General features: G+C 39.3%; 1 protein-coding gene across 1 annotated transcript in view; it reads left to right on the plus strand.

The window, feature by feature from the left end:
- The window catches only part of LOC130914314 (semaphorin-7A-like), a 67,045-nt gene that overhangs the window by 33,804 nt on the left and 18,512 nt on the right, over window positions 1-14,729 (plus strand). The window contains exon 11 of the mRNA XM_057833386.1: window positions 12,342-12,457. Coding sequence (XP_057689369.1) covers window positions 12,342-12,457 — 116 coding nt within the window. The remainder of the gene's footprint in view (window positions 1-12,341; window positions 12,458-14,729) is intronic.

Genomic DNA, 14,729 nt, shown 5'->3' on the forward strand with positions numbered 1-14,729 from the left:
GACAAAAGAATGCACATTTACTGAAGATACAATTAAAACATTTAAATATAAGGTCTTTCAGATTTTTTTTCCCAGGATAAAATGGATTTTACACTATTTTTGTAAAGCAACTTCAGAAATTACATTTGCAATACAACAGGTTTCCCTTTTAAGAGGATCGAGTCAAGGTGGTAGGTTGGTGATTGTCAAATTGGTCACCTTAACTGTAAAGTGCTTGGGAAAATCTTGCAATTGGTAATGAAACTTTAAAAAACAGCCACTAAATGGCAGTAGTTTACCATTAATTACCACAAAATAAAAAAGCTACACATGACCATTTCCCTTGGTAATTGTTTTTTTCTAATCACATTACAAGAAGTATACAAAACACATGTTAATCCTTTGTTAGCTATTGAAGACATTTCTTCTAATCAGATAGAGAAAATCCATACATTTATTCAATCAAGAAAAACATTTAAATATACCAGGAGGTGTTTTAGTATCACCTACATTATAATTTGCCTATCACCATGCCATGTTATTCAGATCAACGTTACCCCGCACTCGTTCCAATAATAGTGTCAACCGTGTTGTGTATCTGAGGGTGTTGGTGGATCTATGACTCCGGTTTATCCATGCTAAGGCTAGTGCACCTGCCAATACCCCATTGAACATGGCTAACTCTTGAGTTAAAACTACGAAATTCACATTCATTCGAAAGGCAAACCATGCAGAAATACATTATTGCATCGAACACATTTTAATTGGAGAAATTGGCAACTTACTTTGAAATGTTAAGCAGGTCCACTGCCTTCGCATGACCCAGAAACTGCGACCCAAAGTATCTGGATGCGACTTGGTCGCCAATCCAATACCTCACATGCTGGTCCAACTGTTTGGACTTGGTTGTCTTGTTGAGGCTTTCGTCGAACATAACAACTAAAGCATCTAAGCAGTTCCTTACGTTAGCACACAGTACTGTGTGATTGCTTGCTGTTGTGATGTTGATGCTAATGATGCTAACAGCGCGCACGCATGAGGTGCATTATGATTTGTAGTGCAGTGCATCGTAAAAATTCTACGCGTCATCTTCGTTATGGATTTAAAAAAAAAAAAAAAAACTTCGTCACGGATATAATTTAGGTTGCACTGAGATGTTCTTCAAAATTAAAACCACGGTGAAAAAATTCCAGACTTACGACAGCTAATTTAATACTTTTAATACCTTTAATAATGGACAACTAAATTCAATGCTTTTTAAAATACTTTTAATAACCCGCGGGTACCCTGATATAGTGAGGAAAATAAGTATTTGAACACCCCGCGATTTTGCAAGTCCTCCCACTTAGAAATGATGGATGGGTTTGAAATTTTCATGGTAGGTGCGTGTCCACTGGGAGAAACAAACTAAAAAAAAATCCAGAAATCATAGTGTCTGATTTAAAAAAATAAATTAAAAAAATAAAGCAATTTATTTGTATTATACTGCTACAAATAGGTTGCCTGGAACAGCCAGACTATTCTCCCTGTATTTTTTAAACACTGTGAGAAATAGTCTGGGACCCAGCCCATTAACGGCCTCTCGAGCAAGGTACAAAAGCAACCGTCCAATCAGATTCGTTTATTTGCGTGACGTGTTCTGAACGAGTAACGTCACTCTTGCGTGCCAAAAGTCGTCTCTACGATAACACAGATGGCGAATGGGCGAGCCAAGAATATGTTCCAATCCGCGGTAAAACCAGTTTTAAATTACCAAAAACACATTGAAAAAAAGTCATTGAGAACAGTCAACATGGCTCGCGCTAGCCATGTTGAATAAAGCTCTCCATTCTCCGCTCACGCTAATTACTTGTCGCTTTAACAACGTCACGTCTGCCCGTCACTGATTGGTCCACTCCGCTGTCTGTCTGCTGTGGCTTGCTCCGCCCTCGGAATTTGATCCGCCGGACGGTCGCCAGACTCAATCGCTGGAACAGCGGTGAGTCTGGTATACCAGGCAAACAATTTTATTATTTGAACACCTGTCTACTATCTAGAATTGTAAGCCTCAAAGACCTGTTAGTCAACTTTAAAAAGTCCAATAAAAAAAGTGGACTGGGGGTGGACTTTTTTGACCCATTTGAGATGGTTAGCTTCATATAAACACCTGTCCACCCTATACAATACGGAAAACTCCAATTCCTAATATGGTCAAGACCAAAAAGCTGTCCAAAGACACCAGAGACAGAATTGTAGACCTCTTCAAGGCTGGACAGGGTTACGGGGCAAATGCCAAGCAGCTTGGTTATATAAGATCCACCGTTGGAGCAATTATTAGAAAATGAAAAAAGCCAAACATGACTGTCAATCTCCCTCGGACTGGAGCTCCATGCAAGATCTACCTCGTAGCGTCTCAATGATCCTAAGAATGGTAGGGAATCAGCCAAGAGCTACACAGGAGGACCTGGTCAATGACCTGAAAGGAGCTGGGACCTTCATTTCTAAGATTACTGTTGGTAATACACTTAGACATCATGGTTTAAAATCCTGCATGGCACATAAGGTTCCCCTGCTTAAACCAGCACATGTCCAGGCCCGTTTTAAGTTTGCCAAAGACCATTTGGATGATCCCGAGGAGTCATGGGAGAAAGTCGTGGTCATATGAGATCAAAATGGAACTTTTTGGTCTTAATCCCACTCAGTGTTTGGAGGAAGAAGAATGACGAGTACCATCCCAAGAACACCATCCCTACTGTGAAGCATGGGGGTGGTAGCATCATGCTTTGGAGGTGTTTTTCTGCATATCTGCATGGACTAGACGACTCAACTGTATTAAGGAGAGGATGACCAGGGCCATGTATTGTGAGACATTGGAGAATAATCCCCTTCCCTTAGTTACAGAATTAGAAATTGGTTGTGACTGGGTCTTCTAACATGAAAATGTCCCGAAGCAGACAGCAAGAATAACCAAGGAGTGGCTTCGTGAAAAGCAAGGTTCTGGTGGGGTCTAGGCAGTCTCCAGACCAAAACCCAATAGAAAATCTTTGGAGGAAGCTCAAATTCCATGTTTCTCAGTGACAGCCTAGAAACCTGATTGATCAAGAGAGGATCTGTGTGGAGAAGTGGTGCAAAATCCCTGCTGTACTCTGTGCAAACTAGTGAAAAGTTACAGGAAACATTTGACCTCAATAATTGTCATCAAAGGCCACTGTACCATGTATTAACACTGATGATCTCAATTGTTCAAATACTTATTTGTAGCATTATAATACAAATACATTGTTAAAAATTCTGGATTTACTTTTAGATTGTCTCTCACAGTGGACAAGTTCAAACCCACCCATCATTTCTAAGTGGGAAAACTTGCAAAATCGCAGGGTGTTCAAATACTTATTTTTCTCACTGTATCTGGCACTGAATGGCTTTTGTGTGAAACGAAGAACAAAAATTACATTACGTTCACGTTTTTACGAGTGCGAAGAACAATGCCATTCTTTTGATGAATAATTAATGTTTCAAATGACATCGTTACTAGTCTGTCCACACATAGCCGTTTTGTGATCAACTATGCACGCCGCGCAGCTGCCGCGGCTTCAAGGAGCACCTCCAAAAATTGCCTAGTGCCTAAGGGAGATCTCCATGGCAACCGTCACAAGTCATATGTGCACACGACTCTCTCACTCTCCCATGTTCACAGGAGATGTCACATCTATTGACTTAAGAGTCTCCGCGACTGGATTCAGTCCAATATGATTGACTTGGTTAAAGCTATAAATAGCGGCAGAAAACCATTGAGAGAGAACAATGGGATGGACTCTCTTTGTCGTCACCAACAGGAGGGACACGACGTGATGGTCTGAAAAGAAATTGGAGCACGTTGACGTCTGAAGGAGGATAAAAGTGCTCCCCCGTCGCCCTTCGTGACTCTCGGCACAGATGAAATCGCTTCATCTTTCACAGCAGCTCGAGATGGCTAAAAAAACTGAAAAAGCAGCAGGCTGTTAGATTGTCGTAAACAGGGAACCAGCGGGGGGACTATTTTAATCGCTCAGAATTCGGTCGCAATAATGAGGCTAATCAGTGAACTCCACGAAGCAGTTTTAACCCAAAGCTTGTCCCTTCGTGCAATCCTCAAATGTACGACCATTTGGATGCAGTTGTTAAAAAGTGATCACTAACAATAGATCATTTTAAGATTGGGCCAACATTGGGAAAATCAATCAATGGCTTTTATTTGGAAACTTGCAGTAAAGCCTGGTGTTGCTGGGCATAAAACTTGTGCCGAGTTGTTGGGGCCAAGGTTTGTTAGACATAAACCTCAAAATCAGGGCTTCTCTATGATTTTTTTTTTTTAAGTACGCTGGATGGATTTATCACACAGTATGGACCAGTGTTGCTATGGTGAAAAAGTGAAAATTGGCTTGCCTTATTTAAACCTCACATTCAGTTTGGTGTGCCCCTGACTGTTGAAGTGAGAGAAAACACCATGCTGAGATCAAAGAACTGTCTGAGGCCTTCAGAAAGAACATTGTGGACGCTTATGAGTCTGGAAAGGGATTTCAAAAGATCTCAAAAGAATATAAAATCAGCCATCCCACTGTCCGGAAAATAGTTTACAGGTGGAGGACATTCAAAACATCTGCCAACATGCCCAGGTCTGGCCATCTAAGCAAGTTCACTCCGAGAGCAGACCACAAGATGCTAAAAGAAATCTCCAAAAACCCTAAAATGTCATCACAGGACCAACAGCAGGCTCTTGCTACTGTTGATGTGAAACTGCATGCCTCTACAATCAGAAAGAGACTTCACAAGTTGAACCTTCATGGGAGGTGTGCAAGGAGGAAACCTTTGCTCTCCAAGAAGAACATGAAGGCCAGACTGAGGTTTGCCAGGGTGAATGTACACAAAGACCAGGACTCCTGGAATAATGTTTTTTGGACAGATGAATCTAAAATTGAATTTTTTGGACACCAGAACAGAGGATATTTGGCCTAAACCCAATTCAGAATAGAATAGAATAGAATAGAATAGAATAGAATAGAATAGAATAGAATAGCCCTGATATTTTCGTTATACAGTCGTACAATGAAATTGTGGAGCATCTCCCTTTACAGTGCAGGACAAGTAATAATCTCAAGAGTGACTTGCAAGAATAAAAGTATAAAATCTAAATAAATATAAAATGTGTTTGAGGTAGTCCTATGTTCAGGCAGTGCAAATAATTGATGTGAAGTAGCAGCAGTTGACAGTGAAGGCATTGAATATTGCACGTAAATAAGTATTGCACATAGAATATGTGTGAATAGAAGTTAAGTAGCAGATGTTGACAGTGAGTCATTGAATATTGCACATAGTAAGTATTGCACATAGTATATTGCATGTAAATGAATATTAGACATTGGGTGATGTGGTGTTACATATGGCTTTTCAGGGTGGAGATGGCTTTAGAAAACAAATTGTTCCTGGGTCTGTTTGTTCTTGCTTTTAAACACCAATAGTGTCTCCCAGAGTGGAGCAGTTCAAACAGCTGGAAACCAGGATGTGAGCTGTCCTTGAGGATGTTGAGAGCTCTGCTGAGGCACCAGGAGGACTAGATGTCCATCAGGGAGGGGAGAGGACAGCCAATGATCCTCAATAATTGACTTTCCTCTGAAGCCTCTCCCTGTCTGCAGCAGTGCAGCTCCCGTACCAGGTGGAAATGCAGTATGTTAGCAGGCTCTCAATGGATGAGTGGTAGAAGGCCAGCAGCAGCATCCTATCTAGCTTGTTCTTCCCGAGGACTCGCAGGAAGTGCAGACGCTGCTGAGCTTTCTTTATGATTGCTGGTATGTTTGCTGTACAGCATTATAGGAAAAGAACCTCATACCAACTGTGAAGCATGGAGGTGGAAGTGTCATGGTTTGGGGATGCTTTGATGCAGCCGGACCTGGCCAGCTCACCATCATAGAATTCACCATGAATTCTATCGCGTATCAGAGGGTGCTTGAGGAACAGGTGAGATCATATGTGAAAAATTTAAAGCTGAAGCGAAACTAGACCCTGCAACGTGACTATGACCCAAAAGATCCACCAAGGACTGGCGGAAAAGGAAGAAATGGAGAGTTCTGGAATGGCAGAGTCAAAGCCCAGATCTTAATCCCATTGAGATACTGTGGGGTGACTTGAAACAGGCTATTACATGCAAGAAACCCCGCAAACATCTCACAGCTGAAAGTATTCTGCGTTGAAAAGTGGGACAAACTTTCTTCAGACCGATGTCAAAGACTGGTAGATGGCTACAAAAAGCGTCTCACTGAAGTTATTTCAGCCAAAGTGGGTAACACTAGCCACTAGGTGGTAGGTTGTCCAAACTTTTTCCTCAGTTAGAATATGCATTTTTGTTCATATATTTGGTTTAATGAGTAAAACAATGTTATATTTTGTGGTTGACCTGCAATTACATCACTTTCTTTTCCAGAGATAAAGAAAAGCAAGATCAGAGTGAACATTTCTAAACTCATTCACTCCCAGCCATTTTCACCAGAGCAAGACCCTTCACTCCCGGCCGTTTTACTGGATTTTGACTGATTTTGCAAGGCCCACAGAAAATTCTATTCTATTGCTATGTAAACATGGAACCCACCAAAAGAAAGATTGGACTCTCTCTTCTTTCAGCAGAAAAAAAGTTAGATCATATCTTTTTCCATTCTTTAGAAATCAGCATTAGAAAATAGCTTAGTTTGAGCAATTTTCCTATTTCTGATGAAAAAACTGAGAAATTGAGCTTTTTGTGAAAGCATACTTTTCAAACATAACTTTGACTTTAACACAGCAATTTTTTGCTTTAGTTACATCCCAAACATCTGAATAATGTTTTCCCTTTACAAAATAAGATAAACAAGACAAATAGAGCTTTTAATTAGGGTTGTTCCGATCATGTTTTTTTTGCTCCCGATCCGATCCCGATCGTTTTAGTTTGAGTATCTGCCGATCCCGATATTTCCCGATCCGATTGCTTTTTTTTGCTCCCGATTCAATTCCAATCATTCACGATAATTTTTCCCGATCATATACATTTTGGCAATGCATTAAGAAAAAAATGAATAAAACTCGGACGAATATATACATTCAACATACAGTACATAAGTACTGTATTTGTTTATTATGACAATAAATCCTCAAGATGGCATTTACATTATTAACATTCTTTCTGTGAGAGGGATCCACGGATAGAAAGACTTGTGACTTTGTATATTGTGACTAAATATTGCCATCTAGTGTATTTGTTGAGCTTTCAGTAAATGATACTGTGGCCATGCCCAAATGCATGATGGGTGGATGTAACACGCCTTTAGCAACGATGACTGTGCGTAGTGCTACCAATTGATATATCTTCTCTGCGTTGGGAAATCACATAGGGTGTTAAGAAAAAGATCAATTGCTACCTTGTTTCCCCACATTGCTTCCCACGATATTTCTAATCATAGGGAGAGGGACTGTAAGGCTTTAGTCAATTAAAAAAAGGCTCCTAAGGCTGCCAAAATTCACTCTACTCATTTTACGCCGCCTTTTAGCTCTCTAAATAGGTAAAACGGCGCCATTACAGATTGTGCGCGACAATGCGTGAGTGGGTCGTGCAGTGCATGCATTAATTGCATTAAATATTTTAACGTGATACATTATTTAAAAAATTAATTACCGCCGTTATCGGGATAAATTTGATAACCCTATCTTAAGCCTAAACTAAAGACTCTGGATGAGTTTAACATATTATGTCTGTAACGTTAAATACAATTAGAAAACGATTTAATTAAAATATATACATATTCAAAAAAGGCATGTCCGATATTTTTTTGCCGATTCCGATACTTTGAAAATGACGTGATCGGACCCGATCGATCGGCCATCTCTACTTTTAATAGCAAAGTAACAATTTATTTACACATAACTAACTGAAAGATGACGCTGTTCCGGCTGCGACAGCCGGTTAAACTTCTCCCTCATCGCCGCCTGTCTTATTAAGATGAATTTTTTTTGAGTCTCTGCGGGCTCTGCTTGCGAGCAGCACGGACTCAAAGGCATCGTCCGCTACGCTAGTGGTCCCGGTCGTTCTGCTCGGTCGTCCGCTGCCTGGCATCTATTCGGTCGTCTTCCGCCGGCGCCCCAGCCGTGCGACTTGGCCGTTCGTTGCTGTTGAATCGGGTTGCGGGTCTTACCAAATGCGCTACTGCCCTCCAGTGGCCAGTTTTATTGCTTTAAAATGGATTTTCAGCTTTGTGCTTTGGAGCTAAATTGAATCAGAACCGAGAGATGTCTCTTTTGAAAAAAAAAAAACATATTTATACATCTTTTACGTTTTATTTATACGTCTTTTACCATTTTTTTTTTTTTACGTTTTTGGGACACTGAAACAATTAAAAATAGCACATATTTATACATTTTTGGGAGCAAATGAGTTAAACTGAATATTTAATGGAGTGTCCTTTCACATGACTGTATATGTCATCTAACACAAAAAGGGTTTAGAGGATATCTCTTTGTGAGGTTAGGTATTGCACTCATCACCTTATCAAAAGTATATACAGTGGGGAGAACAAGTATTTGATACACTGCCAAGACAGTGTATCAAATACTTGTTCTCCCCACTGTACATACAATCAAGCTTCTCCCGAACATCCAGAACTTCTGGCCGCAGGGTGAGAGAAGCACGTTGCATTTTTATGCTTTATAAAAGATTTATGTCTAAATTTCGGGGGGCTTGCAAAGGATTAGGGAATTTACATGTAAAACACATCTCTACTTACGGAATTTCCACTTCCAGAACTAATTAATTTCATTAGAAGAGGTACAACTGTATAGTCATATCATACCGCACTATTTCAGACTATGTGGGTGGAAAACATGCATTGTAGTTTGTCGTTTGGAATCCTGAAAATCTTAAAATTAAACTAAGTCGATTCGACAGGGGCCATATCTTGAAAAGCGACTTTTTAATGTCTTAGTACACAACTAAAGATGTCCCGATCGATCGGGATCGGGTCCGATCACGTCATTTTTAAAGTATCGGAATCGGCAAAAAAATATCGGACATGCCTTTTTTTTTAATATATACAGTATATATTTTTTTAATTAAATCGTTTTCTAATCGTATTTAACGTTACAGACAAAATGTCTTACACTCATCCAGAGTCTTTAGTTTTGGCTTAAAGTACGGCTATCAAATTTATCGCGTTAATGGCGGTAATTAATTTTTTTTAAAGTAATCACGTTAAAATATTTAACGCAATTAACGCATGTGCTGCACGACCCACTCACGCTTGCCTGGCTCTGCCAGACTATTCTCCCTGTATTTTTCAAACACTGAGAGAAATAGTCTGGGAACCATCCCATTAACGGCCTTTTCGAGCAGGTACAAAATCAATCGACAAATCAGATTTGTTTATTTGCGTGACGTGTTCTTCTCGAGCAACGTCACTCTTGCGCGCCGAAAGTCGTCTCCACAACACAGATGGTCAACGGGATAACCGAGAACATGTTGCAATCCGCGGTAAATTCTGTTTTAAATTACCAAAAACACAGCGACAGGAGTCATTGACAATAGTCTGTCTCGCGCTAGCCATGTTGCATAAACTCCGCTCTCTTCGTATGTTTACTTCTGCGCGCAAGTCCCTCGTCCTTCTGTCGTCAGTTAATAACGTCACGTCTGCCCGTCGCTGATTGGTCCACTCCGCTGTCTGTTTGCTGTGGCTTGCTCCGCCCTGGAAATTGTATCCGTGGGAATGGTGGCCAGACTCAATAGCTGGAACAGCGTTGAGTCTGGTGTACCAGGCAACACTCACGCATTATCGCGTCCAATCTATAATGGCGCCGTTTTACCTATATATAGAGTTAAAAGGCAGCGTAAAATGAGTAGAGTGAATTTTGGCAGTCTTTGGAGCCTTTTTTTAGTTGGCAAAAGCCTTAAAATCACTCTCTCAACAATTAGAAATATTGTGGGAAGCAATGTGGGGAAGAAAGGTAGTAGTTGATCTTTTTCTTAACACCCTATGTTATTTCCCAACGCAGAGAAGATATATCAATTGGTGCCACTACGCACAGTCATGGTTGCACTTCCCATCATGCATTTGGGCAGAACAGTTAAATTGCTACAGTATCATTTACTGAAAGCTCAACAAATACAGTAGATGGCAATATTTAGTCACAATATACAAAGTCACATTTATCCTTTAAGAATTACAAGTCTTTCTATCCGTGGATCCCTCTCACAGAAAGAATGTAAATGCAATCTTGAAGATTTATTGTCATAATAAACAAATACAGTGGTACCTCTACATACGAAGTTAATCCGTTCCAGGACCTTGTTTGTAAGTCGAAATGGTCGTATGTCGAGCAGGATTTTCCCATAGGAATACATTATAATTCCATTAATTCGTTCCACAGCCCAAAAACCTGCACTAAATCCTTAAAAAATACTGCTGGTGCTATTACAAATGGCAATTACACGTAGCAAAACAAATAAATTATAAATCAAAATTGGAATAATGTAATAAAAAGAATAATAATAATTCCTGTAATAGTGTAACGAATCGGGTTCTAATAAGGCGGACGTTTTTTTGTGTACCTGAACGCACCGCGGGGCTCACGTGCCAGAAACAGACCGGTGAGCTTGAGTTTCACTTTCACTTTGAATGTTCTCTTGAGAACACCATCATTTGAGGCAGACAGCAGGCGTTTTGTGTTGAATAAGTTGTAAAAGAAATGATGAAAACGTGGCGAAGCTGGCGATTTCTTTGGAGACAATAAGAATTGTCAGCTTAATTTATAAAGACTGGCGAACGATGGTCGGAGGAGGACCGTGGAGATGTATTGTTGAGCCATTTCACGGATGCCCACCCCACGCTCATATTTTTCTGTCATTTGCATCTTCATTTCGAAGGTAAGCATCAACTTTTTCCTTGTTTCACCACCTGTACCAACCTTTTCTGAAACCTGTGTTGATTTGTCACACAAGAAAATCCGCCGTGCATTCGTCTGCGGTGCTGCCATTGTCGTCGTATTTCGAGCATGTCGTCGGATGTAGAAACAAATGGCGAGTCAAATTTTACGTCGGATGTCGAAAAGTTCGTGTGTCGAAGCGATCGTATGTAGAGGTACCACTGTACAGTACTTATGTACTGTATGTTGAATGTATATATTCGTCCGAGTTTTATTCATTTTTTTTCTTAATGCATTGCCAAAATGTATATGATCGGGAAAAATTATCGGGAATGATTGGAATTGAATCGGTAGCAAAAAAAAAAAAAAAGCAATCGGATCGGGAAATATCGAGATCGGCAGATACTTAGTACCATTAGTGAGCATGTGTAATTATTGACATCAACAATGGCGAGCTACTAGTTTATTTTTTGATTGAAAATTTTACACATTTTAATAAAACGAAAACATTAAGAGGGGTTGTAATATAAAATTTCTATAACTTGTACTAACATTTATCTTTTAAGAACTACCTGTTTTTCTATCCATGGATCGCTTTAAGAGAATGTTAATAATGTTAATGCCATCTTGTTGATTTATTGTTATAATAAACAAATACAGTACTTATGTACCGTATGTTGAATGTATATATCCGTCTTGTGTCTTATCTTTCCATTCCAAAAATAATTTACAGAAAAATATGGCATATTTTATAGATGGTTTGATTTGCGATTAATTACGATTAATTAATTTTTAAGCTGTAATTAACTCGATTAAAAATTTTAATCGTTTGACAGCCCTAAATTAAACTAAGTAGATTTGACAGGGGCCATGTTGTGAAAATTGACTGTTTAATGTCCTACTACACAACTATTTCTGAAGTTCCTGCCCCAGCAGCACAACTTTTTTGCTCAAGCTTTCAAATAAAGACCATTGTCAGAGAAAAACCAACGTGCCCACTCAGCAGCTGAGGTTCTGCACTGTCACCCATTTTCACCCCGCAGTGCCGCCTGCTGCTGCCATCTTGCTGCTGATCCGCTCTCTCGATAGCCCAGCTGAAAATAGACTATTTCATCAAATAAACCAGATGAAAAGAATCGCCATCTTTGACGAAAGAGGGTTTGAAGTTTGAGGAAAAGAAGTTGTGGCAGCAAAAGTAAAGGGAACCGTGCTAGGGATGTGATAAAAGGCCTACACAAATATTCCCTCAGGGATTATTTTCCAGCCTGCAACACATCTGCAAAGGGAAAATCAACTGCTCCGCCACTAATCTTTATTCTCGGCAACGGCACCATGAGAAACTGGGTCAGTTTCCGTCTCTGCCAGGCAGGTTTAGCTCAGTGATGGTAAATGTGAGAAAGCGCAGGACGCAGATCACTTTCTAGCTTGTTTGTTCATTCTTGAAGATTTTGTCATCTTTGTCCTAACAGAACAAGGAAAAGTCTTGAAAGTTCTTCACAGCAGCGAAGGGGTTTTCATCATCTCCCAGTACTCTATGTTCCGCAACGAGGGGCCCGTCCTGAACATGGCTATCAACCCCCAAAAGGTACGCAGGGAATCATTGATCAGCTGTTTTTTTTTTCTTTCAAATGAATGATACTACTTGCTAGTCCATTAACCCTTTACAGGCCACTGATTTTAAATGGGAAAGGCGAATAAACATTTGTTTATTCGTAAACAGTTATCGCATTTTGAAATCTATTCTTTTATTATTTTTTTTTCCAAAGTTAAAACACAAACAAAGGAAAATGTATGTTTTACAAAACATAAAACAAAAAAAGGAAAAAAAAAAAAAACAGTATCCTAATCAGTGTTGTTAATCTTACTGAAAAAAAGTAATTAATTATAGTTACAAATTACTTCTCCCAAAAAGTAATTGCGTTAGTAACTCAATTACCTGAATGTAAGAGTAATTAGTTACTTGGCAAAGTAATTGGTGATAATTACTTTTTTTTTTTTTTTCTTGAGGGGAACAAAAAAAAAAAAAAAAACATTGGCCACACGATGGGAAGTTTTTTGTGAAGGTTTTTGGTACAATTGGCCCGAGCCCAATTCTTTACCCTAATTTACCCTTTACCCTGAATCAACTGTTAAAAGTTGTTAAAATTGCTCCCATTATTGCATTAGTTCCCTTCTCTCTACTTTCGACATATGAAAGTTTTAAAACTGTTTCATCATTTAAAGATAGATTAAAGTCAAGATTTTGCCGATTTTGAAGTATTTTAGATTAAAAGTTACTTAGGTTCGCTAGGAAGGTTCTCTACAACAGAGCCGTCCTAAAAAGTCTACTCCTTGAAGATGGCGGCTGTTTACTAACTCATTTAGTGCCATGTCTGTCATTTTGCATCTAGTTATATCTATGTACAGTACATGTGATATCTACCATTTCTACCATATCTACCATAACATGCGGGCGTAGTTTGTAGGCTATCGGCTACAAAATGTATTATTGGAGCTACCTAGCATCGCGTTTGCTCGGCGTCACAACTTTCTTGCCTCCTCCCCGCTCCTGCTCTGCTCTTTCGTATCGTTGAGTCCGTCTCCCTCAGACTTTTCGACCAATATAGTAACGCATAGTAACGCATGCCTTTCCGTCCTCAGTAACGGTAACGGCGTTGCCAAGATGAGAAAAGCAATTAATTAGATTACCCACTACTAAAAAAAAACGCCGTTATATTGTAACGCCGTTATTAACAACACTGATCCTAATCCTTTTTGAAGAAAAAAAAAAACTTTAAGAAAAAGTAAATGTGATTTAAATAGTTACGTGTCAGCATTTTCCCATTTAATTAAACTTTGTAAAATTTCTAAATTAAATTAAAAAAAAAAAAAAACAGGAAAAAGAAAAAAATATGTAAATATAATTTTTTTACTTAAAATAAATTGAATAAAAAAAAAAATAAAACAAAAAACAAGGTAAAAACTAGTAAATCTTTATTTTTTTAACCCCTTCAGACCTAAGCATGCTGCTGAAGGACATGACGCGTTCGCGTCTCTAAACCAGGGGTGCCCAAGTCCAGTCCTCGAGATCCCCTATCCAGCTTGTTTTCCATGTCTCCCTCCTTGAACACACCTGAATCAAATTATCAGCTCATCAGCAAGCTCTGCAGGAGCCTGATAATGATCCTGATTATTTGAGTCAGGTGTCTTGGAGGAGGGAGAAATGGAAAACAACCTGCTCTTGCAACCCTCTTTAAAATAAACTGCTGTATTTTAAGCCAGAAGAACTGTTGTGCTTGATAGAACAATATGTCCATATGCTGCCATAGCAGATTCATGGCGCACTAAGCCTTCGAACTATTTTTAATTTGTCCGTTTTACCCTGAAAACCCCCGTTTACAGACGTCGCGCAACCGCTTTTGTTTCAACCTAGCCGTAAAAAGAAGGTAAGTAAATTAAGTAATTATATTTATTATTCAAAATGTCTGTCATTTTTAGCTTAGAAAAAAAAACGACTTTAAAAAATTATTCACTCGCATATTTTAAACTTTTAAATTAATTACGTCACAATGAAAAAGTTGGCGTCTGTAAAAAAGTCACGGATATCTACCTCACAACTATCGCTTAATTGTATTTTTTTTGTTTCTGTCGCATTTTCCCCGATATGTTAAATGATAAATAATCAATCCAACAACACACTAAGTGGGTCTGGCGTGCCACGAAAAATGCGCATGCTGAAAAGCACCTCATACCCACTGTGAAGTATGGGGGTGGGTCAGTGATGCTGTGGGGCTGTTTCGCTTCCAAAGGCCCTAGGAACCTTGTTAGGGTGCATGGCATCATGAATGCTTTGAAATACCAGGACATTTTCAATCAAA

The sequence above is a fragment of the Corythoichthys intestinalis genome, chromosome 4, assembly GCF_030265065.1.
Source record: "Corythoichthys intestinalis isolate RoL2023-P3 chromosome 4, ASM3026506v1, whole genome shotgun sequence".
Classification (NCBI taxonomy): Eukaryota; Metazoa; Chordata; class Actinopteri; order Syngnathiformes; family Syngnathidae; genus Corythoichthys; species Corythoichthys intestinalis.